Here is a 27,786-nt window from a genome sequence, read left to right as displayed (position 1 = left end):
TTACCTGTTCGGGGACGCCTGCTGGGGGGCAGCAGACGGGGGCGGCACGGCAACGAATTGGCAGGTGCCTGGTACCCGCTCGACCGGCCACACCGCTCGCGTCGAACGACGCACCGGGGGCGGGGGCGGCAATACGGGGCGGCACCTCCGCTTCGGAACCGCGTCTTCGCCATCAGCAACCACCCCAACAGGATTTCGGGCGGCAGGCAGGGCGGCGATGTCCGTGTCGGCGGCATCCGGGCCGATGTCCTCCGATGGCGCCGAAGAGGAGCTGGAGGAGAGCCGCCGGGCGCGACGTGCCGCCCGGGGGATGATGGAGGAGGAGGAGCAGGAGGAGGATTGCCGCGTGGTGCGGCATGCCGGGAAGTGGGTCACAGCCGGTGATGATGTGGCGTCAACGTCACAACCTGTGGAAGAGGAAGAAAATCGTCAAAATATTCAGTTTCCACGACAACCAGGGTTGGCAAAAACCCAGGTTTTTTTTATATAAAAACCCATGGACCCAGGGTTTTTTGGTTGTATTTAAAAAAAAAAACCAACTAAAGCTGGGTTTTGTAAACATGTTGATTTCTAAAATATATAGAGATTTGTGACACGTTGGTTTGCAGAAAATAATTCACATGAAAGCCTTTTAGATAGAGTAGTTTCCTCTGTACAATCTACAAATACTGAGAAAATCAACCTGACAGGACTTAGTCAAGATAATTTGAGTTATTTATTGAGCAGTTAAAGAAAAAAGTTAAATATATTTATTTAAAATCTTTGAAGTATTTTTTAATGACGTTAACTTATTTATTCTTCCATTTATTTTATTTATTTATTTATTTATTTTGCATTTTACTTGATTGTATTTCATTTTGTTATGCTAAACTACTGTAGAACCTCAAGCAGTTTAAATCCCTATTTACTGAATTCCAGCTTAATCAAGACATTTCTTTAAATTTTATGTTGCCTGTTTTCCTATTTCTGTGTACAGAGTAAGAAATGTTAAACTTTTTCGAAAGATAATGAAAATACTGTACATGCTATTCTGTGTTCTGTCCAACCATTTGTAAAACCTGTTAATTCTTTAAAAAAAATGCCTTGTTTATTCGAGATTTGTGACATGTTGGGTTGCAGAAAATAATTCACATGAAAGCCTTTTAGCTAGAGTAGTTTCCTCTGTACAATCTACAAATATTGAGAAAATCAGACGTGACAGGATTTAGTTAAGATAATTTGAGTTATTTATAGACCAGTTAAAGAAAAAACTTAAATATATTTATTTAAAATCTTTGAAGTATTTTTTTAATGCCATTAAGAGTTAAGAAATACTATTCAAGTTCAAAATTCATTTTTATGTCCATTGTCTGTGGTGAAGAACAAATAAAAAATAAGTTTCAATTGTGAAAGTATTTAAATTGATTAATTTTTTAAAAAACTTCTCAGAAAATTTAAAAAAACCCAAAAGTGGGCTAAATAATGGGTTTTTTAAATAGGTTTTTTCAAAAAAAACCATTGGGTTCAACCCAATTGGGTTCAATCCAGCCAACCCTGATGACACAGAGTTGTTTTTTGAAAGAAAAACGAGCTGATGTGTGCATCACATGACTTCCTTTTACGTCAATTTAATGATAGCAGTGCCTTGGATTAAGCAAAGAAACGCTTTAAATATTTTTACTCCAAGTTTGTTGCGAGGAATAAAAAAACGTTTATACAGATTAATTTTCCCAATATTGGACATTTTAATGTAATTCAATGGTCAACTCTTTAAATATTGTCAATAATGGCCAAAATATAACCGGATTTGAAAAAAAAAAGCCAAATTGGAGGAAAAAGTTGGCGACTAAAAGCTTGGCGATATGTCGCCAAGCTTGCCAAATTATAACACACTTGAGTTTTCATTGAAATTAACCTTGATTCCCCCCCCCCAAAAGGTGCGAAAGACCCCCTTTGGAACATTTGAAAGCATCCAAAAAGGGAGGTGCATAACTAGACCCCACTAGGAGTCTACATACCAAATTTCAACTTTCTAGGACATACCGTTCTTGAGTTATGTGACATACATACGCACATACAGACGTCAGGAAAAAACTTGTAATTACCTCAGGGATAGTCAAAATAGATACTTTAAGTGTCTATATGTTCTTAAGCACTTAGCCACGAGTGGTCGAGTGGGAAAAAAAACTCAGCATTCATTTGGGGGTGAGCAAAATGGAAATTAATGCCGATTTTTGAGTGAAATTTTCAAATCAAAAATGTCAGAATAAATTAGACTTAATCTCGCAAAACAACAACATAACATAATACAACATAAATACAACTAAAATCTTTCATCATCTTCTGCGGGCAGTACAAAAAAAAAAGATAGAAATTGCCAAATAATATTTAAAAGGGGACATTTTTCCTCAAAAGAAAAACAAAACTTCATTATTTACAGTCGAGGAAAAAAATTGGAATATTACTGTTACATTAATGACTTATTAATAAATCATAAATTTTTTTGGATATTTTTAGAAATTCGTGAACAATATTACAACGATTAACATAATTTACATATTTATTTTGAAAATATGATATTTTGATATTTTCAATATTTATTTTTTCAACAATGGTATTTTCATATTACTCATAGTAATATTGTTCATTTATTGTTAAAAAAACCAAAAAGTTGGACATCTTCCACCTGGTACATTTTCCGGCTATTATGTCAAAGATGGAGGCTGATAGCGCTCACAAATGCTCAACACTTCTGTATAAAGTTTGAGCAGGGAGCAGGGGGCACATAATGTATTGTGCATTAATATGAAAAAAAGACATAAAATTCTACGGTAGTTTTGAATGGCAAAATGAAATACAATGAAGTAAAATGCAAAAAAAAAAATGTAGTTATTATAAACGAAAATAGATTTTATCACTCGAGAAGTCACTTTGCCTTAACTGCTGGTAATCATGAAAACTAAAAAATCTGAAATTTCACCATTCTTGGGTTTCGTCGTCTTTTACTTTTCTTCAGAAAACGCTGAATTTTAACAAGTTTTCCAGCTTTTTTTACCCCAAGACAATTTTTGCACTTTGTCCATATACTTATGCTACAATATGCTACAAGTACCTTACATTTTCCCAAAAAAAAGACAAACAAAACCCACATCTCTTTTAAAAAAACCCAGCTTTAGTTGCGTTTTTTTTTGGGGGGGGGTTACTTTAAAAAACCCTGGGTCCTTGGGCTTTCTTTAAAAAAAACCCCGGGTTTTTGCCAACCCTACATATGACACAAAGTTTTACTGCACCAGTTGGTCTGAAAAGGAAGTAAGATGAAACATTTAGCCTTTGAGTAAGAGATCAACCAACTTACCCTGGTCCCTGGAAGACACCTGCTGCTGCATTTGCCACAACTGACTGCAAATGTCCTCCAATCGGCTCCTTGCGATCGGGCGGACGTTCGATGGACCTGAAAGTCAAAAGGAAAGGATTCAAAACATTTCCAAACAACCACCAAACATGGCCGTACAATAGATCTGAACGTGAAAAATCGAAAGTGCCAAAAGCTCGAACGGAGTCCCGTGTAGTTTTAATATAATTTTAGAAGAATTTCAAAGCTCGCTCAGTCAAAAAAGCTGCCTTTGTTGAGTAACAGACCTGCCAACCTTATGAAAAGAAAAAAAAGGAGATCCACTCAAAGCTTTAAGGGAGAAAAAGGGAGATTTTGAACGATGCTATAATGAATAAAAAACACTGTTATATCAAGTAATTTTAGTTTAAAGTAGATTAATGTTACACAATGTGTTAATTTAGTACCATTCCAGTGCAGTTTTTTAAAAATTCATGTACTGTAGATTGAAAACGGTTGACAGACAGTTCGAAAAAATTTAATGAATACAGATACAATCAATTGCTTAAGTTTTATTTTATTTTTTAAATATTCGCAACACTTATTCAAAATACAATATCATATTCTATTATAAGTTATTTTTCTCAATATCAGATAAAAGTTACAAAAATCAACCTTTTTTTTCCTGTTAATGCAATTTCTATATATTATATTACATGTTGAATCTCAAGTTAATTTTTTTTAAAGAATTTTTTTTAAAAAGTTTAATTTTAAAAAAAAGAAAAAAAAGAATTAAAAAAAAACGGGAGAAATGGATACTCAAACGTACATCCGGGAGAATGGAGTAAAAAACGAGAGAGTTGGCAGGTCTGGAGTAATAATAGTTTCTCATAATATAGTAAGTGTTTTGTATTTTCCCTTTCTGTTCAGTAGACAAAGAGCTCATTTTTATTCAGTTTGCAAGAAAAATGCAATTGTACATTGCAACATAATGTACTGTATTGTGTGTACAGGGCCAGATTTAGGGGACGGCAGGTGGGGCTACTGCGCCGGGGCCGCCTCCACAACAAAGGGGCCCCCCACAATAAAATTTTTACAAAACATCCCAACTTTTACAGGTCAGCAAATTTCACGTTTTTTCTCCCAGACTTTTTTTGTTCTTCTACAAAGACTGTTTGCACAAAAATAATATAATCGATATATCAGAAAGCTCTGATTGCAAGTATCCATTTACTATCAATTTTTTATTTGATAATAATATTAAGTTATCAGCTTTTGCAAATGAATGTAAATATCATGAAAATAACCTTAAAAGAACATAACTTTTAAAATGGAATGTACGTTTAGATCTAAATAAGAAACAGTAATTTTAAGTCTATAAATTATAATAATAATATAAAAAACTAAATAGCAGTAACTTTAGTAGTATGTATTTACTATAAAGGTGCTGAACCAAAATATCAGATATATACATATATATCAAAATATTCGGACACATATCAAAGCATCGGATATTTTCGAAAATATGTTTTCGAACCCTGATTAGGGCCTCTACTCTTTCGTTGACCCGGGGCCTCCCCACATCTAAATCCGGCCCTGTGTGTGTAAAGCACTAACACATTGTATAACCACTTTATTTGATTAAATGGCATTCTATTTCCGTAAGCGGCATTTCCTAGCTCGTTTCCGAAAATCCGAACAACCCGATGGTCTCGTTGAGTTTGGATTTTTGACTTCCTACTGTATTAGTAAATGCCCAAAATGGTTCGATCAACCCTGGTGTTAGACAGTGGCAAATGAATGAAAGTGCCAAGATTAAAAACTGGGAGATAACAACTCCAACTGTTAAAAGAATTCCTCTGTCTATGCGCTACATATGGTACTAGTAGCCCTGGAGGTGCTGCCATCATGCAGCATGATTTAGAAAAAAGCTCAGTGAAAGCCTACCCCAACTCTTAGGTGTGGAAGTTTTATTTCAAAGAGTTAATGATTCGTTTTTTTAAACTTTTTTTTCTGCAAGACTTATACACATAGTTTGTCCAATGAATGACTGAGCCCTTTTGAACTCGTAAACAAAAATCACTTTGAGTTTTCCTCTTAGACGTGAGTGGATTTTAAAGGTGCATCACAAAAAATAATTTTTTTTATAAAGAAACAAACTAGCACGAAAAATCTGTCAATCGTAAAAAAAAAGAAAAGAAAACCGATATGCAAGAGCACTGCGTCTAAACAAAAAAAAACCCGTTCTCTCTTTCAAAAACATTTTTTTTTCAAAAGCAAGAGCCGGGTTTATATGAAAAATCTGCATTCATAGCATTAATCCTAAAAATTTATGATTGGTAATGTTCTCCCTTATTTTTAGGCATAAAATACATGGAAAATTAAGGTCATAATTATTTTTGGTCATAAATGCCGAGTTTTGGCGATGGAATTTTTTTTTTGGACCTATCAGGAACAGGAAGGTAGAGCCCCCCCCCCCCCCCCTTCTCCTCGCTCAGTCACGAACCCTTCAACGTCCTTGGCTGCACATTTTGAAATATGAGCTACAGTAGAGTCTCAAAAATCTGAGGTAATTGGGGCTTGTCCCACCACTGATTACTGAAAACTCTGATAATCTGAAAAATTCTATAGACTACATTAGGACATGCACTGTTTACTTCCTTACACAATGAAAAAGAAATATTGTCTCCTCTAAAAATTTATCACTTAAATATCAACTTAAATTTATGTTTCAATCAACCCTAAATGAGTTTTGATTAGTTTTTTTTTCTTGATGTCTGCACGTACTTGTGTGTAAACTTGCAAGCAATCAAAAACTGCCCTTTGATCGCTCGAATAAATTTTGACGAGTTTTGTCGTGACACTTGTTGCTATGTCTGAGCGTACCTCACATAATTCCATAACGTTAGTCATAGGAAGGATAAAATTTCATATATACGCTTCGGAGAGCGTTTTTTACATTTTCCTTTCGAATAGCAATCGGATATTCCAAAAGAGCTGTTTGTTTGTCCTTTGAGGCAAAACAATGTTTTAATTTCAAGTTATTTTTTTTGTATCAACCTACTTCCAACTTTCTCCAAGGCATTTCTTAGTCCATCTGTTACAGCCAAAGAATATTTCATGTCACTTGGCAAGTGTTACTGACGCAAACCTTTCAAATTCTTTTTATTACCTTATCGTATATTGTTAAGGAAGTTCTACACAGCAAAATATTTTTAAAATATCAACAAAGCACCTTGGATTAAGTGGAACCTTTGACTTTTGAGACTCGGATTTTAGAGACTACTGCATTTACATACCTGCAATGGCCTCATCCTGTTCCCTGGCTTCGAATTCTTCCCTGCGCCTCCTTTTTGGAGGGGGAGCTGAAAACAGATATAAGAAAATACAGATTATAAGTCATAACAGGTAGTGTTGCTCAAAAATGAATCAACGTGCATTGGCAAACTACAGTTTAAGGCTTTGCCACGTTCACAAGTTCCTGTCCATTATTAGACATTGCAAAATCATACCTGCCGACACACAATGCATGCCATGGCTGTATTTGTTCGCTTTTTATACCATTACACAGCAAACGGTTAAAATTAAAAAGCATTACAATACTTTCAAACCTTAACCAGCAATTGATCTACTTTTATCAGCAAAAGAAAAACCAAATAGAAAGAGAGGGAGAAAAAAACAGCAACAGTGTCTATTTATAGCAGAAAAACAACAATTCAAGGTTGGCTGTGCACCAGGGCCCTGTCCAAGGGGAGGGGGGTTAGGGGTTAGACCCCTCCAATTGGGGGGAAGTGTTATGAAAGAAAATGACATTAAACTTGATTTTAGTGTCAATACATTTTTCCTGCAATTTACAGGAGTCCACTCTTTACCGACAAATATTTTCTACTTGCAATACCCGCACGGCGATGCCCGTGCTAACAATTTATGGGAAGTCTGTTAAATTAAAAAATCCCCCCCCCCTCCCTGATGTGCAATCATCATTTTTCTTTAACTAAAATGCGTACACAACTTTTCAAAACATATTATAGTTTCTTTAGAATTTAACCTATTCACCAAAAATTGAAATTATATTTACAGTTGCTTTAAAACTCTTTAATGAGTGAAGTGGTTATTTCTGCAATTTAAAACGAAAAAGACATTTTTCAGATGTTAAACTATTCCTCAACTCTATTGTTTACAGCCAAACTCGCTCAGCAACCATGCTACCGTAACCTAGTTGTTAGTGTGCAAATCAAACTTAGATTAATTAGCTATTCCACCCGTCTAACAAGGGAAAAAAAACCCCGTGTCACATTCGAAAAAAGTCTCTAAGCATTTTAAAAGAAAACTAAGCCAAGAAAATCTCAAAAACCACTAAACATGATTATAGACTTGGGGGGGGGGAGGACTTTCAATATCAAAACATTTCTGGAACAAGTCCTGAATTTTAACTATTTTTTGTGTCACACCATCAAAGACAAGTGTTTCTAGGACTTCATTCAAGAAAAGTTTCTGGAGAGAGCATCAGAACCTTCCTCATGTCCTTAACATCACAAATTACTAAAGATAATCTAAAATGCATTTTCGAAACTAACTTCACCGACCTTATAAAATTGACCTCATTTTTCAAAAATTAGTTCGGCGAGGAAAAAGCAATCCCACTTTTTCTTAATTGAAATTGCCTTAACCCTTGAAGCATGTTTGATGAGCTCACCTCCTTATTGTAATGTTACGCTATAGACGGGTTTAACGAGTCCCATTTTTCATGCCAAGTGTTGCTTATAAGCGCTTTTAAGACCAATGTTATTGAATGATTAGAGTTTTTCTGAAGATATTATATCATTCTGACTTTTGGGTGCAGGAATGGTGTCAAGTTTCAAGTTCTACACAAGCTCCACCACGTTTTTGATTTGATGGAAGTCCTGGAACAAATTTTCAGAAAAGAAACTGTGATAATTCAATTGACCTTTTGCAATTATTCATAAATCATTATTTGGTGGAAACTATCGTAAAGCTCACAACCTTCGCGATAGGCATTCCCCACTGTAGTGCGCGCCCGGGAGAAAAAGCCACACGCTTAAAGGATTGATTTATGTGAACTCTGAAAATTCCTCCAGATATGGATGCCGAAACTTGTACAGTTAGTTCAATAAAAATTAGTTTAAAATTCTGAAATGTTAGCATATGGCAAAAATCATCCTAACATAGATTTTTAAAAGCTGGTTTAGTTTTAAATGTTTTTAAAAATGAAGAGCATTTGCAGTTTTAGAGAATCAAAAAATAAATAAATAAAAACGATATGAAAAGGTTTATTTATTCTTGTTTCAATTATTGTTTATTTATTTTTTGTAGGTGCGAAAGCTAAGAAAAAGAACAGTGACCTATTAGGAAGTGGAGGGTTCGGACCCCATGGACCCCCCCCCCCCCCCCAGTCCCTGGCTGCACATTAAAAAAATAAGCTATTTACATACCTGGAATGCCCTTGTCTGCCTGCACATGCCTCCTTTTCACAGCAGGAGCTGAAAGCAGATGCAAAAAAAGATAAGAATTTTAAGTCATAACAACAGGTACAGCTCCTCAGATATTAAATAACGTATATTGAAAAATTATGAGTTTAAAGCATTTTTCATGTTATAATACAAGTTTCTGTCCATTATGGGTTATCAGCATCAGGGGTGGGAAAAAATCAGTTTTTCAAAAAAAAAAAAGTTATTTTTTTAAAACTGGGTTTATTTGGTTTAAATTCTAATTGTAAGAACAATTATTTTATTTTGGAAAATTCATGAATATTTAAACATTTAATTGTTAATCAACGTTTAATATTCACATTTGTACTTAATAACCTTGATGATTAATTAAATAATTAAAAGTAAAATTCTGTAATTTCCTTCCCTCATAAGTAGAGCTTTCTATAAGTGAAATATTGCTTGAAAACCTTTGACAACTAAAAAATTTAATAAATAGATTTTGGCACAAATGAATAATCAAAGAAATAATTCACTGTGAGAGTTAAGACATAATTATACATAACCAAGAATAAAATCTTGTGTAACAATTTCCTCATAATTATAGCTTTCTACGAAAAATATATAAAGCAAAGTGAAATTAAAATCAAGTATTCTGAGCATAGAAAGCACATCACAGTATCTACAAATGAACCACAAGTCTGAAGTACATTACACAACTTTAAAAATCAAAAGACTAACACATATTTTTTTTAAACATGAAAAAAAAAGTTACAGATAATGTAATAATTTGCATAATGTATCATTGAGAAGACATACAAATAGGACAAATAAGACAGGGAGAAGCAAAGCAAGTGGACATTTTCAAGTTTTGAGTAAAGTGCTTTGGAAGATTATGTCCTAGGTAGGCTTTCATTGAACTTTTTTTCTATGCTGTACAGCAGCACTTATCGGTGCTACTGGTACTATCGTCTATTGCTAAGACAGAGGAGAGGTTCCCCGACTACTTTTACTGGTTACTGGTCATTATTTTTTAATTTTTCCACTTACATCCCTTTGCTTCTCACAACCTCAAATAGGTTATGAAAACATTATGTTTTCCATTATAGACATTATTTCTCCTGATTTAATTTGTTTAGAAATATAAGTGATTAAAAAAAATAATTTTAATTAAAACTCTCTCTGAAAAAAAAAATTCTACCATTCATCCATCTTTTTATTATATTGGGATTAAAAAAGTTCTTGAAAAGGTGAAAACTTAACATTAAATTTGTTATAAGAACACAGAGTTACACAAATATTTTTTGTTTTAAATTTTATACATCTTTCTTTTTTTTTCTTGTTCTGACTGCATCATCTATTGTGGAGGTCTAAAAGTGCGTGATTTTTTTTCTTGTCATTTAAATATTCTAGAGTTTAGATTTATATATACAACAGATTGCTTAAATGATACATGATTTACCTCTACAAATCTTAAATAATGAAGCAAATTGGGTAATAAAATGAAGTAATGGCTTAAATATGCTTTTTGGGCTATTTTGAAATGCAAAAAGAAAAATAAATGAATAAACAAAGACAATAAACTAAGATTTTTTTCTACCTATTTTGCAAAAACATACTTGGTCTGCTTATATTTATGTACCCCCCCCCCCCCTCCCTCTAACTGGCTGCACATTAAAAAAAAATTTAGCTTTTTACATACCTGGAGCGTCCTTCTTCTCCCGCATGTTCCTCCTCTTGGGAGCAGGAGCTGAAAGCAGATATAAGAAAATAAGAATTTCAAGTCATAACAGGTCCATTATGGGTTATCACAAAACCATACCTGCAGAAAGTTAACTTTGAAATCCCCACAATGTATGCCGTGGCTTTAAGCCAACACAAAACGAACTATTAAAATTTATTTTGAAAAACAATTATCAAGTTTTTTTAAAAATTAATTCAAATGTCTGAAATGCAAGCATATGGTGAAAATGACCCTAACATGTTTTTTTTTCTTCCCCGTGTGTGTAAAAGTAACGTTTTGTTCTGACCGAGAAAGCCGAAGTAATTAAGACAAAAATTTATGATTTTTTTTTTTTGGAAATAAAGAGCTTTTGTAGTTTTAGGGAATTAAAAAAATATAAAAAAGGAGGTGAAAACTGTGCCACAGTACATCTAGTATAAATCTACGCCAATGCAGCACAACCGTTCCCTCTGTCACTCTACAGTGGACAAAACAATTAAGTTCTGTTTAAAGTAGAGGCTTGCATAAATTTTGCCTTCTAAGTTTTGTTTTTGTGACAAAGTGTTGACAAAGTTCAAAGACACAGGGTGGGCACATTGAGAAATGCAATGATGAAACTACTCGGGTGAACAAAAAATATGCAGGCACACAGGAGGGGGAATGGGTGAGCAGAGTCAATTATTACATGTTAGGTGTTTGTGAATATTTCATTAAAAAAGCCTAGGAATGATATTGATTTTGGAGAAAATATATATTTAACTTTAAAGCACATATTTTCATCGAACCCATAATGCTACTTTTTTTGCTCCCCCTCCCTTACCCCGTAGCCTGCGATTGCCACAGGGATTGTGGGTCTGTTATTTACGTAACTGCAGGTGGACAAAATATTTACAAAGCGAAGAAAGCTACAGAGGCTGTGGTTTCAAATTAAGTAGAATAGAAAAAAGATCAAGAAATTTAAATATTACAATAAAGTCACATTGGTAAGAATTAGATTAATGAAAAATAATGTAAAACACAAATAATGTATAACAAAACTTAACTATAAAAAGTGGCATTTCGTTTAAAATTAAATAAAATGAGAAAAGTTAACACAGCCGATCGGAAAAGGTTTTTTATTTATTCTGGTTTTGCTGATTGTTTTTATTTATTTGTTTGGAAAACTGTTTTGGTAAGTGCAAATGCTAAGAAAAGGGACAATGACTTATCAGGAAGAGGAGGGTCCGGCCTCCATGGACCCCCCCCCTCTCCATCCCTGGCTGCATATTAAAAAAAGGTAGCTTATTACATACCTGGAGTGCCCTCATCCGCCTGCTCATGGCTCCTTTTCATCACAGGAGCTGAAAGCAGATAAAATAAATAAGAAAATAGATATAAGAAAATAAAAAAATTCAGGTGGCATGTTTTTTAATTGAAATAAAATGAAAAAAGGTGCCCTGGACATTTAAAAAAAAAAGCTATTTACATACCTGGAGCATCCTTCTTTGCCCTCACTGGCCTCCTTTTGGGAGCAGGAGCTGAAAGCAGATGCAAGAAAATAAGAATATCAAATCATATAAGTAGAGTTCTTCAGAAATTAAACAACATATATTGGCAAGTTAGAGCTTAAAGCTTTTGTCATGTTTTAATGTTCAAGCTCCTGCCCAATATGGGTTATCACCAAACCATATCTGCAAAACGTTAACTGTGAAATTTGCACAATGGCTGAAATTTTTAAGCCAACACAAAGCGAACCATTAAAATTCATTTTGGAAAAAAAATATCAAGTTTTAAAAAAATCTATTAAAAATTCTGAAATGTAAGCATATGGTAAAATATGCCCCCCCCCCCCTCCTGTGTGCGTAAGAGTAATGTTTTGCTCTGGGTGGGAAAGAAGCTAAAGTAATTTTAATGCCGCTTAACTAAAAAGAAAATTTAAAGCTGGTTTTATTCTAAATGCTTTTTTTTTTTTTTTGAAATGAAGAGCATTTGTAGTTTTAGTTCAAGGACAACAATTAAGTTCTGCTCAAGTTGAGGCTCGCATAAATTTTGTCTTCCAAGAAAGATTTGTTTTTGTGATCAAGTGTTGACGAAGGTTAAAGACATAGGGTGGGCACATTGAGAAATGCAAAAAAAAAAAGGGAGGGGCAGCTCGTAGCGACCTCCTAAAAATACTTGGATGAACACAAAATATGCCAGAACAGAGGAGAGGGAATGGGTGGGCAGAGAGTCAATTACTATGTAGATTTCATTAAAAAAGCCTAGGACCGCCATTAATTTGAGAAAATAATATTAAACTCCAATGCATATATTCTCATTAAAACTCTCCCCTCCCGCAGAAGCCGCGGTTTCAAATTAAGCAAAGTAGAAAAAAGAAAGATCAAGAGATTTTAATATTACAGTAAAAAGTCACACTAGTGAGAAATAAATAAAAATAAGGTAAACAATGAAGGCAACACAAAACTTTATTATGAAATTCAGGTGGAAGTTAAATAAAATGAGAAAAGTTAACACAGAAGACACAGCTGATTAAAAATTGGAAAGTTAAGAAGTATTGTGCAGTGATAACTTGCTCTACACTATATATGAGGCAGTCTCCTCTGTCTTGGGGCAAGGGATGGTACTAATAGTAGCTTTGGTAGTTGCTGCTGTATAGCATGATTTAGGAAAAAAAATTCAACAAAAGTCTACCTAGGATCTGAAACGCATTTTACTCAAAACTTCAAAATGGCCACCTGCATCCCTTTGCTTCTCACCGCAACATATCTATTCATAATAAAATACAGTATTATCTCCTTTAAGGTACACCTCCAAATAAGGGACACCTCCAAATAAGGGACACCTCTATTTAAGGGGCATTTTTTCTGGTCCCAGTCCCTTTGAATTGGGACCTCCATGTATTTGCCTCTAAATAAGGGACACTCTATTTAAGGGACAGTTACAGAGAAAGCTTACAAAAATTAATGTATAAATGCATATAAAATATTGAATTTACTGGAATTAAGAACGTAAAATTCAATTGGTGGAAGTTTTATATTTATGTGTACTGGTATGATGTATTGTAAAATTCTTGCCAAAATTTACAGGCATGTTTTTCCCTCTCAGCAATTTATTCAAGTAGGCCAACAGCCGATGGATAGTCAAATGGCTCTTGAGTAGCTTTGTGTAAAAACTTGAAATGTGAACTCTGATTGAAAGTTATATTGTATTGACTTTTAAATTCCATGGAGTCGAACAAGTTCATGTAAGGAATTATTTCAAAATAATTCATGTTACAAAAAATTTCTATTATCAAATTTTTATTATTAAAAGAATAAATTTTGAAATTTGGATAATTTTGAATTTTATTCAAAGGAAATAAATCATTTTTAGCATTTTATATTAAATGTTAATAGTTCATGTTTATTACGAAATTATACTGAGTTAATATCTACTGCACGTATCATTTCATATAACTCCGAAGAAGGGACACCTCTATTTAAGGGACACAATTTCTGGTCCCCTCAATGTCCCTTATTGAGAGGTTCTACTGTATAATAACGATAAGTTCTGCTAAGAACTAAACGAGCCTACTTTCCCGTTTATCAACGTCAACATTCTAGCATCTGATCAAATCTTCTATTGATTATCTAAGACTGTAAATCTATGTCCAATACATATTTTAATTTAATTCTGCTGGAGGAAGGGGACTGATAATATCTCCTTTTGGAATGGTCTGTAATGGAGAACTAGGAATGTGTTCCACAGGTTGAAGACTCCTGTCACCGCCACTCCCAAAGGTCCTTTTGTTCCGAACTTAGATGAACATAAGAAATTTGTCTATCAATAAAAATATTACGTTTTTTAAATTTATTTATTTTTGAAAATTCTATTTATGTCAGAGCAAAAGTTGAGAAAAGGCACAGTGGCCAATCAGGAAGTGGGTCTGGACCCCATAGCTGCACATAAAAAACAATTAACTATTTACATACCTGAAACGTCCTCATCTGCATCCAATTGCTTCCTTTTAGGAGCGGGTCCTGAAAGAAGAAAATAAGAATTATAAGGCATAACAGGTCGAGTTGCTTAGAAATTAAACAACGTACATTGCCAAATTAGAGTTTAAAGCTTTGCCTTGTCAAAATACAAGCTCCTGTCCATTATAGGTTATCTCAAAAATTTACCTGCTGACACGCGAACACTTAAAATTTCACAATGCTGTACTTTTAAAACTAACTCACAACAAATCATTTAAAATTTCAAGCATTACAATATTCTCAAACCTTAACCTGCAATTAATCTACTTGTATCAGAAAAAAAGAGAGAGAATCCAAGGAAAAAAAAACAATAGCAGGGATTACAATTAACAAAAGAAAAATATAGGATTACAATGAACAATTAGCTTTAAAAAAACAGGCTGTGCACATGTTTTTCTAAGGTGCACTATTGATATAAAACATCATGAATATTCTTCTGGGAGAACCTATTAGCTTGTTGTACCCCTACTTTTTATTTTGCAAATTAATATAGCAATATGCTTTTGCTGAAACGACCTTTCAAAAACCTCTTCAAAACAAGGGTTTTTATTTTATTTGGATTTAACGTTTATTGCATCAGTAAATGCCCAAAACGGTTTGATAAACTTTTGTGATCGACAGTGGCAAAGGGATGAAATGCCAAAATTAAAAAATGGGAGATAACTGCTCGAATTTTAGTAGCCCTGAGAGGTGCTGCCATATAGCATGGTCCAGAGAAAAGCTCAATAAAAGCCAAGGTTCACTGATACATATTGATGTCAATCCGATATTTATTTTTAAAACACCATGATTTTTACCCCCTCCCCCCTCCCTCTGCGGCTCCCTGGTGCCGCAGGAGTTGCAGGGTTGTTTTTTATGTAACTGCAGGTGGACAAAATATTGGCACTTCTAATTTTTTCTTATAAATCGAAATATGAAGGAAGTTGCAGCAAAGTGAAGGAAACTACAGAGGCCATGGTTTCAAATCAAGTAAAGTAGAAAAAAGGACATCAAGAAATTTAAATATTACAACAAAAAGTCCCACCAGTACGAATGAGGAAAATGAAAAATAAGGTAAAAAATAAGTATGTAACAAAACTTTACTATAAAAAAAATTCAGGTGGCATTTTGTTTAAAGCTAAACAAAATGAAAAAAGTTAACACAGAAGAGTTCCTGGCTGCTCATTTAAACAAAGAAAAGTAGCTATTTACATACCTGGAGCGTCTTTCTTAGCCCGCACCTGCCTCCTTTTGGGAGCTGGAGCTGAAAGCAGATATAAGAAGATAAGAATTTCAAGGCATAACAGGAAGCGCTGTTCAAAAATTAAGTAACGTTTAATAGCAAATTAGAGTTTAAACCAATTGTCATGTTAAAACTCAAGCTCCTGACCATTATGGTTACCGCAAAACCATACCTGCCGACTTTGAAAATCACCAATGCATGCCGTGGCTGTACTTCTTAAACCAACACACAACAAACCATTAAATAGACCATTTTGCATGTGGCGGGAGAATTGATTGTGAAAGCTTAGAACGGAACGGTGCAGGTTAGCTGGAGCTGAAAATGAAGTTGTTCTTGAGGCATGCTGGTACACAATCCAAGTGTTTGTTGCTTTAAGCGCGCGACCTTACTCAAAAAACACGCCCCTTATTATCTTACACTTCACAAAAGATAATTTATAAAACACTCATCGAGTTAACTCTTATCAAGTTGCAAATACATCGGCTGAGGTAAGTCCTAATACATAGTGTAACATTTCATGTTATTATTCATTTGAAGCAGATTTATTAATAATATTATTCATGTACGGTAATGGCATTAGTAACAAACATGCTTAAGACATCGCTCTCAGTTTAATGTACTTAGACTTCTGAAACTACTTTACTCTCATGCAACTACATCTCATCTAACGTTTGGCTGCTTCTGGATCTTCTGAATGAGTTAATTCTATTTTTATTTCGAAAAACGGTCCGACCCCCAGTAACAGACGCCAAAAAATCTGATGGTATCCAGTAACAGATAGGATGAGGAAAAGATGAGTAATGCAGGGATGAAAACAGCCCAAAGTCAAAAATGAGGGAAAATATTGCACTGTTTAAATTTTGGATATACACATACTGGACCCTCGTCTGACCTATCTATAATCCTAACAACTTATTCTGACCTTTGTCCTTATTTTGTAACACACCTAAATTCTCATGATGTGGTTTCTTTTACTTCATGCTGAGGTGTTGTTCTTATGTGCTGGCTTTAATTTTGTGGGAAACAGTGTAATTAACATAATTTTTAAACGAGTTTCCTTTTTTGGACTGGAAATAAAAAATTGCGTTTTTGACGATTGCCTGTGAATGCACCCTCGAGATTACTTTACCAGATGTTTTAACATACTTATTAGGTACCTGTGCATAAAATATGGTTAAAATTGAAGGGGGCCTCTTGTGAGTAAATTTCTGACAAAGTTGAGCTGTTTTTGAATCAAAAATTAAGTGTAAACCCTTGCAGAAAAAAAATGCAAAAAATCTATACAAGTTAAACTCAGTTTAAATTCAAGTTTACATCAAACTAAACACAATAAAAAAAACTGAACAAAAAAATTTGTAATAATTTGTTAATAAGTTATAGCCATTATACCCGTCCTTGTGTCAATCAAAATGGCGGCAGAAAAATCATCGTAGCATAGGTTTAAAGGCCCCTAACTAAAGTTGAATGAAATTGGAGACGGTGGGTGGAATTTTCAAAAAACCCTGAATGATTTGACATGGAATGACCCTGCCCCATAATCTTACACCCCCCACCATCCTGGAATCAAGCACGACCTCGAGCAAAGCCGAGGGAGCAAAGACAACAAACAAAACAATTCAGCCAGTCTTCTCCTCTAGACTGTGCCACATTAAAAGAAAAAATTAGTTATTTACATACCTGGAGCGCTCTCATCGCTTTCCAAGGTTTTCCTTTTCCCTTTCGGAGCGGGAGCTGAAACAGAAAAGGAAGAAGACTAAGAAAAAAGAATTTTAACAGGTAGAGTTGTTCTGAAAATAAACTAAACTGACAAAAAAGAAAAAAAACCAAAGGGAAAAATACACGCAATAACAGTATTATTTACAAAAGAAAAACATTACAATAAGCAATCAGTTTGAAAAAGACAGGTTCGTTCTTTTAACAATTGAAGGTTGGCTGTGCACTATTAAAACATTGCTTAGTTTATTTTGCCTAAGGTGCACTATTAATAGAATATTGTTTTGGGAGAACCTACTGGCTTGTTGTCATCTTACTTTTTATTTTGTAAATTAATATCACTTTCTGCTTTTGCTAAAACGACTTTGACTGGAAGTTAAGCTCTCATTAGCCACTGTCTTAACAGTTTTCAACAGTTTTCTTTCAAAAACCTGCTCATAAATTTAGAAAAAAAGTTTTTTTAATTTATTCATACAGTAGGCGTCGCTTAATGTGATCACGGTTAATGTTATCATTCGCTTAATGTTATCAGAATCACGAAATCCCGGAACACTTGTATGTTAACACACGTTAAAAAAGTCGGACATTGTAATCAGCGTCTTTGTTTATTGTTATCACTTTTTCATAAACTTTCAATTTTTTCCCCGCTTTTGTTCCTAATTAACAGAAATACATAGGCAAACCCTGACGAGACTAACTTTCTGAGTAGCATTTTGTGGTTTTCAATAGCTCTTCAAAATTTTTCTAGGAATGAAGCTACAAAAAGTTAGCCCCCAGTGACCACAGACTCCCCCTAAGAGAACTTCCTTTTGCACCTAAAAAAAATTCAATCGCTGGACATGGCACTGATGTAGGACCTCCATTGTTGCCATTGCTTTAAGAATTATGTCGAAATTGAAAACAAAGCGAAGTTAAATTAAATAGACATCCCTGAAATATGGAGACAAAATTATAAGGAAAATTAGATTTGTGTGTCTGAAAAAGCTAAATTTGCTTGTTTTTTGTTTTGCACACTGCCTAATTTCCAATATAAATGCTTACATACCTGGAGTGCTCTCCTCACTCTTCAAAGCCTTCCTCCTCTTTTTCGGAGCGGGAGCTGAAAGCAGATACAGGAAAATAAGAATTTTAAGTCGTAACAAGTAAAGTTGTTCAGAAATTTAACTAAACTGGCAAGTTAGAGTTTAAAGCTTGCCACGTTAAAATGCAAGTTCCTGTTCAAAATGGGTTATCGCAAAATCATACCTGCCAACATGTCTACTTTAAATCAACACACCAACTGTTCTAAATTTAAAGCATTATAATATTCTCAAACCTTAAATTATAATCAATCTCATTTTAACAGCAAAAAAGTAAGAAAATCCAAGAAAAAGAAGAAAAAATAAACACTACAACAGTGTTGATTTACAAAAGAAAAACACAGGATTGCAATGAGCAATTAGTTTTAAAAAGACAAGCTCACCCTTTTAACAATTGAAGATATAGGCTTAGTATTTTTCTCCAAGGTGCACTATTGGTGCAAAACATTAAAAGGACAAAAGAAATCCTAAAATCTTGACTGCATTTGGTCAGAAATTTACAAAATTATAAGATTTGTGCATTCTAAAAAGCAAAGCTTGTTTTGTTTTGCACAACGACAAATAAGGACCACAAAGACCAACAGGTAGGTATGTGTGAATCACATGAAAATAAGAGGAACTTGCTCCAAAAACCAAACATCATGAAATATTAGAATGAATTTAAGTTTTAATGCAGTTCTTGACAGGGTTGGCTTTTTCCCGTCCAAAACTTGTTTTTCCCATCCCAACAGGAAATACTATTAAAAAGTGGTAAATACCGGGAAAAAGTGGTAAAAACCGGGAAAAAGTGGTAAAAACCGGGAAAAATTCCCAAATAACAATATTTAAGAAATATTTTGGCTTTCTGAACCTGATGCGTAAAATGCAAATTAGAAATAAATAGTTATAAAATTCCCTTGGGTTTAAAATTATTCTGTACGAAAGGAATATAAAAAAATAATTGAACTTGAACATAACATGGTCACACATCAAGAGAAGCAATAAATAATTTGTGTTAAATTTAAATTAAATTTTTATTACATTTTTAAGTAGACCAGTTAAACAGATTTCTTCTCAAATTTTGGTTTGGTATGATATTTACACAAAATGTTCTTTTGCATCACCAGTAACAGTTATCGAAAGATTCTTGGCCACTCAAATCGAATGTTTGAAAAATCAGTCGCAGACATTTTTCTCTGTGGAGGCATTACAAACTGATGCAAAAGGATTGAAATCTCAAACGAGGCATGCAACTTTCGGCGCAGCACGTGTTTGACGTCGTTGGCATGATTCTAAAACATACGTTTTTGGCAGACATCGCAGAGGATGAAGATTCGAGAGGAAAAAATAGAAAGAATAAGAAATCGGGGACCGAAAATTTAAAAAAATCGTATTTATTTCCGATTTTTGAGAAAAATAAGGCCTGAAAAAGGCAAAAAAGGAGGAAAGGTTTAAAAAGCCAACAGAAAAAGCCGGAAAAATCTCACCCTGTAAATAAATAAATAAATCGTGAAAAATTTTACCAGAAGATGCTCCATTACATATTGAAGCCCAGTCTGTTGCTCCAAAGGGCTGGCGCTTCTTGCCTCGAATGTGCCCTAAAAGAAGGATATAAGGTTGAGCAATTTTGCAATTTCGTAATACCAGTATTTGCTGTGGTAAAATACTGGTATTTTTAGCAAAAAATAATAAATAGTTTAAAGAATTTTCAACTTAACTTAGCAAAAATAAATGTACATTCCTTTTTCTGTGATACAGAACCGAAATCAATCTATTCAGGTAAAAATTTGGCTTCAAAAGCATGAGCAAACAGAATATCATTAAACAAAATTAGCAGAAAGATTGCAAAATGATATTTTCATTATCAGATAGTGAGATGATCGCATTTTTGTTCACCATTATGTTTTATTTTTTCTATTTCCTTGATCACTGACTTGCCCTTTTGGGAAAGTTAATTTCGTTATGCATTTGTCCTATAAATAATTTATTACAACCATCAATTGCAGTAATACTTAAGATGATATTTTCTATGAATATTTGTCCTAACCGTACTGAACATTGGCAAATAACTCGAACTTGTACGTAAAACAAATGGTAATTTGCCGTCACCGGTTTTGTTTTACTGTCATGTCTCACTTTATATTCGGCAAGATAATATTTAGAAATTCAGGGATGAGAGTGGTCAGAGAGAAAAAAGGAGGAAATCCAAAAAAATTTCGTAAAAGGGATGATATCCAAAAAAAAAAAAAAATTTCGTGAAAGGGATGATATCTAAAATCGCATCAAAATAGAACCTGGAAGCCATGATATTCAAAAAAAAAAAAAACAACCAAAAATGGCTAATTTTCCAGTTTTACAGGTAATACGTATTTAATTATGAGTAATAATTTTATACAATTTGCTGCATTGAACCATTTCTTTGCAGGGGTGTTTATTTCTAAATAAATCTAAATTTTTAAAAAGAGGTAACAATTTCTAACCCCCGAGACCTTGAACAAAGGGTTGGGGGAGCCAGAGGTCAATCTTAGCTGCATCACACAATAGTGTCAACTTTTCATATTTTTTTTAGAGAAAAATACATTTTTTGATTAAAAACATTTGAGTTTAGAGTGTTTAGAGAACATAAATTTTAAAATTAGACCTGTTTGTAAAGTAAAAATTTACAACTGAGAGAAAAATCTAAAATTTCTTTATGTTCTAAACGTCCTAATACAATTTTGGAATAAAAAAAACAACTTGAAGCTGCCTCAATTAATCATGAAATTTCAAAACTTTTAACAGGTTGTAAAGCCTAAACCATTTGAGATTCACCATAAATATTTTTTACCCTTTCTTAAATACACAAAAAAAGTAACCATGCCAAGTTACAATAAAATTCGAGACTGTGGGTGCTAAGAAACATTTTTTGATTGAGTTTGGCATTTTTTCTAAAATAAATTAAAGAAATAAAAATATTATTGAAATGATGAATAAAATAAGAAAATATAAGGTAGTACATAGTAAAAAACCACCCAACATTAAAAATAATTGAAATACTTTCAGGATGCAAAAAGATTGAAATCTCAAACGAGGCATGCAACTTTCGGCGCAGCACGTGTTTGACGTCGTTGGCATGATTCCAAAACGTACGTCTTTGGCAGATATCGAGGAGGATGAAGATTCAAAGGGAAAAAATAGAAGAAATAAAAAATCAAACCAAAAATTTCAAACAATCGTATTTTTTCCGATTTTTGAGAAAAATAAGGCTTGAAAGAGGCAAAAAAAAGGAGGAAAAGGAGGAAAGGTTTTAAAAACCAACAGAAAAAGTCGGAATTCCGGCAAAAGCCGGAAAAATCTCATCCCTGGAAATTATATAGTGTTTTGAAAATTTGCATAGAGATTAAGCATCATCATTTGAAACATATTTTTAGATAGTATTTACATCATTATAATTGTAAAGAATTTCTAAAAGAATCCAAAAACAAATAAGAGAAACTAACAAGATCAAATTTAATCAATACCAGTACATACATCCACATAAAATGGAAGTACACATATGATCTAAGAATCCAACATTATTTGTTCAAAGGGTTCGCCGATATATATCCGATATTTATTTTGAAAATATCATGATATTTTCGATTTTTATTTTCTCAACTATGGTATTTTCAATATAAAAAGTATGTTAATCACAGTAATTTTGTGTAGTTAAGTCGTTGTTCCGTTCTGAAGTTCTTAAATTCTCTCAAGTTTATTTTAAATCTTAGTTGTAACCAGTAACACTGTAAAATCATTTTCAATTTATCCCTTTTGTCTGTTTATTATCATTCCTAGTCTTCTTAGCTTCAGCAAAAATCATTCAAGAAGATTGATTTTTTACTTTTCTCTCGATCACATTGTTTTAACGAAAATCCCCTAATCAAACTGAATTTCCGAAGAATATGTATGTTGGCGTAAAAATGTAATTTCTGTTAACTTTTTAATCATTAACTTTCATTTAATCCGATGCTTGTACAAATTATAAATTAAGTTTCATACACGAAAATTAGCTTTTATTTTTAATGTTTTAGGATACTTTTATGATAAAATAAGATCGCTTCCATATATCGAAATTTCTATACATCTACTTTTTTTCCGGCAATTTGCTACTTTGATACATGGAAGTCCGACTGTACATCAAAATATCCGATATATATAAAAATATTGGATATTTTCGATATTTTCAAACCCTGCTTGTTCACCAGCTAACATGTCACTAAGGTTTCTATGCTATTTTCAAATAAGTCAAAAACAAAGAAAAAAAATCGACGGTGAAGTCTTACATTAATCTTTATGGTGGCTGAGCTCGGCAGATGTGATACAACTATTGAACAACATGGCACAACATTTACATTGTTTAAACAACAAGCATAAAAACCAACCATTGAAGTTGGAATCTAGGGTCTAACTGGGCAAGACAAACAACGCTTTTACACACAATATACATTTTAAAGTATTCTATGCAATGGAAAAAGGAAAATTTTCTCACCGTTGTCTTCGATTATGGTAAGCGTCCGGATATCAATAACGTCATCGATCGGGTCTTCCACTGAATACTAGAAAATGATAAAACACAACTTTTTAAACAACAAAAAATATCTAGCATCGGCACTCTATAGTACAGTAAAGTCACCACAAATACACCCACAAAATGTATTTTATTCCTTTATTTCTTTTTCAGCATTAGGAGATAAGATCAGTAAACTTTGCATTCGCATGAAATTAACAACGAATATGCTCGTCCGTTCGAAGATTTTTTTTTTTTTTTTTTTTGAAAGAGAATAAAGTTTTACCAGGTAAAACTTATTATCTTTTTGTGTGAATTTATACAAGTATGAGAGGGTTTTGTCAGAAACTCTAAAGGAAGATTTTACAACAATAGCTGAAGAATCAGGGATTTAATCAGTGCCTAATTTAAAAATAATTAATCTATGTTTTACTGCAGCATTTAGTTAGAATGGACAGTATGCAAAATATTTTCTTGAAAATATTATCGCAGAACGAAATGAAAAATGTTTAACTGGAAAGAACGTTTAGAATTTGAACTAGTGAAAACAAAAGTTGAATTTTAATTGCTAAAATAGTGTGCTAACTTGACTTCATTTCCTACATTATTGGCTGAATAATTCTCGCCAACAATTTCTTTAGTGTTATAGTTTTAGTATTGTGCGAGGAAAGAACCCTTGGCGAGATTCAGCAGTTATTTTAAACCGTTTACATGATGTGTGAATTAAAATGATAGAAAGATAACATAATTCAATAAGTTTAAAGAAATAACAGAAGATCAATTAAAAAGAAAACTACCATCATATATTCATGAGAATTTTATTGATGATTTGCATAGAATTACAGAATTATATCATAATTCAGAAATTAGAAACATATGAAAGAGAGAAAATTAAAATTAACCGATTCAGCAATTTGAGAAATGACTCGGCTACAAATGTAAAATAATTAGCGCAAGCCAAACAAAACAAAGAAGCATCATCTTCCTCTTTTGATAATAAATTGTAATGTCATATATTTAAATTATCTAGCATTAAATGTTATTCTTGTCAGTCTTATGGCCACTGTGAAAATGTATTTCTATCAAGAATTGATAAATATGGAATTCAACATCATGGAAATGGCTTGCTTTCTACGATGAGCAGAATATCCACAAGAATACGTTAAAAAAATGAAAGAAAAAAATTACTAGGTTTAATACCATTACATATGCGAATGCATTTGTTTTACATTAGACGATGACTGCAGTGCCCCTATAGTTTATTGGAGTTGCGAATTGCTAGGTATACCAAGATTGCCTTAGTGTTAAAAAGCAATTTTAAATTTTCTTTGCAGATGCGAAGGGGAAAAAAGGTGTAGGGGATTTCAGATGAAAATGTCTAGAAATTGAAGCCTTAAAAACGCTTTTATAGGTAATATTTATTGACGTAAAAAGGAGCTCAGAGACTATATTTTAAACTATATTTAATCTAACAAACTCAGTAACATCGTTACAAAACCATCTGTGTCGCTTGACACTCTTTTGAGGGGCAACACTGATATGGATCTAAGAGTTGATGAAAAATATAATTACTTCAATTCTAAAATCCCTCCCTCCAATGTTTAAAGTAATATTTAATTCATGAAACTCAGTAGCATCACTGGGATGGGAGGGAGTGCACCCAAATGGAGTTAACACCCCCACACAAAATATCAATTTTTTTGCAAAAATTCCTGCAATATTTATTTTCCCTATTATTCCTAATTATAAGTTCATTTCACAACTGCTCTGATTTATTCATTTATTTATTTTCAATTATTTCTGTTAAAAAATTTCTTTCATGTTCAGACAAAAAAAAAACATGCCTTTCACCGGAGATTGCCCTAGAGACAGTACGTCGGAAACTCATAAGACAACTTGATTTGTATTTTGTAATTTTTATAGCTTTTTTGTTGGTTAGTTATATTGAGGTTTTTGGTACAAGAGCATTAGTAGGCTACTAGCCACCAAATTCTTCCCCGTGAAAATTTTTGGAGTGACCTGCCATGGAAGTCAAGACCTTAGATCAATACCCTGCTATGGGCCTGCGGAAAGCTTCAGCTGAAAATAAAAACTTCTTACCTTGTCAAAAATCCTTTGCCATTGATCTTCTCGCTTTTTCACCCTTCTGTCATCAAAGAAAGCCTGAAAGTAAAATGCATGAATAATCAGATTTCGAGCAAACAAGAGCAATGTTGACCGTTTTTAACCTAATGGGTTTCTACAAAAAAAGCCTTTTAAAAACCCATTGTTTCATCTGCTTAAGTTCTGAAATTTTTAAGAACATTTGATTAAAATAAACAGAATTAAATACTTAACACTCATTTATTAGCCTCCAAGGCGGTTAGATTAGCTGCCTGGAAGACTATCTAATAATTTGGCATGTGTACAAGAATTCAGAACTATAAACATGATCCTTACCCATGATTAAATGCTGAAAAAAGTTTGCCAACGCTATAATTGAAATTGATAAAAAATAAGTTCCGTTTTTTGGAGATAAGAACCATACAAGACAAACCATATTCTTCCAAAAGAAATGCTGCTAATTAACCTACATCTATGATTTCCAAATTTAAGTTTGTAGACAATACATATGTTTCATTTAATTTGCTATTGAATTAAAACATTTATCGCAATTAGTTTTAATATAATTAATGATTTAAAATCATGGGGTAATTTGGGTATACATTACATTTTACTTATCAGAAGGTCAAATAATAATTTTATTGGACTACGAACTCAGGCATTTGTGTGCATCCTTGCTACCCAGGGGTGCCCATTCAGGGGGGTTCATGGCACAGACAGTGTGATTGACATGTATTTTTCTTATTTGGGGGGGCTCTTGCTTTTGAGGGGGGTCTTTGCAATATTAAGGGGATGAGCCCTTGCTGTTGGGTGGGGGGGGGGGGCTGTTATTACCTAAGGTAGTACAGTTGGCTCTTCAGTAAATTGAGTTTGCAATAGAAAAAAAAATTGTTTTCATCACTGAATTATAAATAGATAGTTTTATGATACATGAATCTAAATCTTCTTCTGAGCATGGATGATGATCGCTATACTGTTCTGTGTCAACTTCTTCATCATCTTCATTACGGGAGGTCTCATCAGTTGAAATCTCAACTAACAAGGTCTGCAACCTCTTCATTTCACCTTTGTAGCTTAAATAGCGATGTATTTCACAACCTCTTCCTTCACAATCACAATCTGAAATGAAAAGCGTGAGCGCTCGCTCCGGGCCTCTGAGGCCCGAACCGGAATTTTCTGGGGAAAAGGGGGAATGTACATTCCCGAAAAGCATGTGGTCAGTATGTAGGTCACCTTGAATGCAGCTACTGTGGACCTTGTTACAAATCCTGTAAATAGTAATTATTGTAGTAACCTAACCTGTAAATAGTGTCCCGTAATGAATATACAACCCCTATACATATGGCTAAAGTATACAATCCCCCTATTTCTTTTTTTGTTCATTGATAAAATTTGATAACGGTCTACTATTTTCCAGAAGCGTTTGGAATATTTGAGAGATTTCTTTCGATGCTTATAAAAGCGTCCCGCGTGATAAAAAGTCCAGTTTCAATTGAGAATTCGAACTGAGAGCGTATTTGCTCTGTTTATTGCAAGGCATTTCGCTGTGTTGTTTTTCGTATTTGGAAGTAAATACGTGTGTAACCGTTGAGTTTACGGTGTGGTGTGATATTTGTTTAATTGCTGATGATTAATTTAGCAGTTGTTAACGATTTCTTCTGTACATAGTGTAAATAAATTCTCTGTTTTTAATCAAGAACTGTGTCGTCCTTTCAAGAAAGTTGGAAGCTGCACCGAATCCGTTACAACCTCATTAATATCCGTTGAAGGGGTGATTTTTGACAGCGTAGTTTTGTAATGACCGGGCCTGAGAGGCCCAATGCGAGTTCTCCCGGGTTAATGACTTTCTCTATTTAAAGACAGCTTTTCACGGTCCCAGATGGTCTACTGTAGATTTAAAAGCGTTCTATTTAAAAAAGCTTTCTACTTAAGGACGATGTTTTGTGGTCCCTTGAAAGCCGTTAAACAGAGAGCCAACTGTATATGCTAAAAATAAGTTTGGAAGGTTGTTTAATTTTCTTTAGCTCTGTAACAAATAACTACTTCCTGTCCATTAAAAGCTTGCCATAGTGTGTTATTTTTGCAGCATTCTCAGTTTAAAATCTATCTTAATATTTATAAAAATTAGTATTCATACTATCCCTCTACTTCTATTGTAAGTACATTCAACCTCAGTTTGAAAACATCAAATACAAATACAAAAGTGACGACCAGCAACAGGCTCTGGGCCCAGCCAGACTGGTCCTAGTCAATTTACAATCCCCAGTGAAGATCAAATGGCCCTCTTAAAACTATCCACTCCCTTGCTCATTACCACCTCTTCCGGTAAGCTGTTCCAAGGTTCCACTTCCCTGCTAAAATAATAATTTTTCCTAACATCCATGTTAGCCTGAGATTTAAATAGCTTAAAACAATGACCCCTTGTCCTGTTTTCAGTGCTAAACTTTAGCCCCGTAACATCTTTCGTTTTAATAAATTTAAACAGCTGAATCATGTCCCCTCGGTCTCTTCTTTGCTCAAGACTGTACATTTTTAGCCTTCTAAGCCTGGAATCATAATCTAAGTGGGAAAGTCCACTTGTTAGCCTTGTAGCCCGCCTTTGAACCCTTTCCAATACATTAATGTCTTTCTTAAGATAAGGAGACCAAAACTGAACAGATTGTTATTCAAACCATGCTTGTTCCAACCAT

General features: G+C 33.7%; 1 protein-coding gene across 1 annotated transcript; it reads right to left on the bottom strand.

The window, feature by feature from the left end:
- Window positions 1-27,786, bottom strand: LOC129217778 (serine/arginine repetitive matrix protein 1-like). The gene is made up of 14 exons (XM_054852122.1): window positions 27,769-27,786; window positions 25,094-25,156; window positions 22,976-23,042; window positions 19,992-20,066; window positions 18,456-18,509; window positions 15,671-15,718; window positions 14,431-14,478; window positions 11,950-11,997; window positions 11,773-11,820; window positions 10,460-10,507; window positions 8,764-8,811; window positions 6,610-6,675; window positions 3,335-3,430; window positions 1-407 (listed from the first exon to the last, which is right to left on the bottom strand). The coding sequence occupies exons 1-14, from the start codon at window positions 27,784-27,786 to the stop codon at window positions 1-3; spliced, it is 1,134 nt and encodes a 377-aa protein (XP_054708097.1).

Source organism: Uloborus diversus, chromosome 2 (genome assembly GCF_026930045.1).
Source record: "Uloborus diversus isolate 005 chromosome 2, Udiv.v.3.1, whole genome shotgun sequence".
In the NCBI taxonomy this organism is placed as follows: Eukaryota; Metazoa; Arthropoda; class Arachnida; order Araneae; family Uloboridae; genus Uloborus; species Uloborus diversus.
The sequence above is the reverse complement of the archived record's forward strand: the minus strand, read 5'-3'. Positions and strand labels throughout refer to the sequence as shown.

Coding starts and splice junctions, on each gene's coding strand:
- LOC129217778 (XM_054852122.1), bottom strand. Junction 11,998..14,430: donor TGCAGATGAGGACGTTTCAG/GTATGTAAATAG, acceptor ATCTGCTTTCAG/CTCCTGCTCCCAAAAGGAGG. Junction 10,508..11,772: donor GGCGGATGAGGGCACTCCAG/GTATGTAATAAG, acceptor ATCTGCTTTCAG/CTCCTGCTCCCAAGAGGAGG.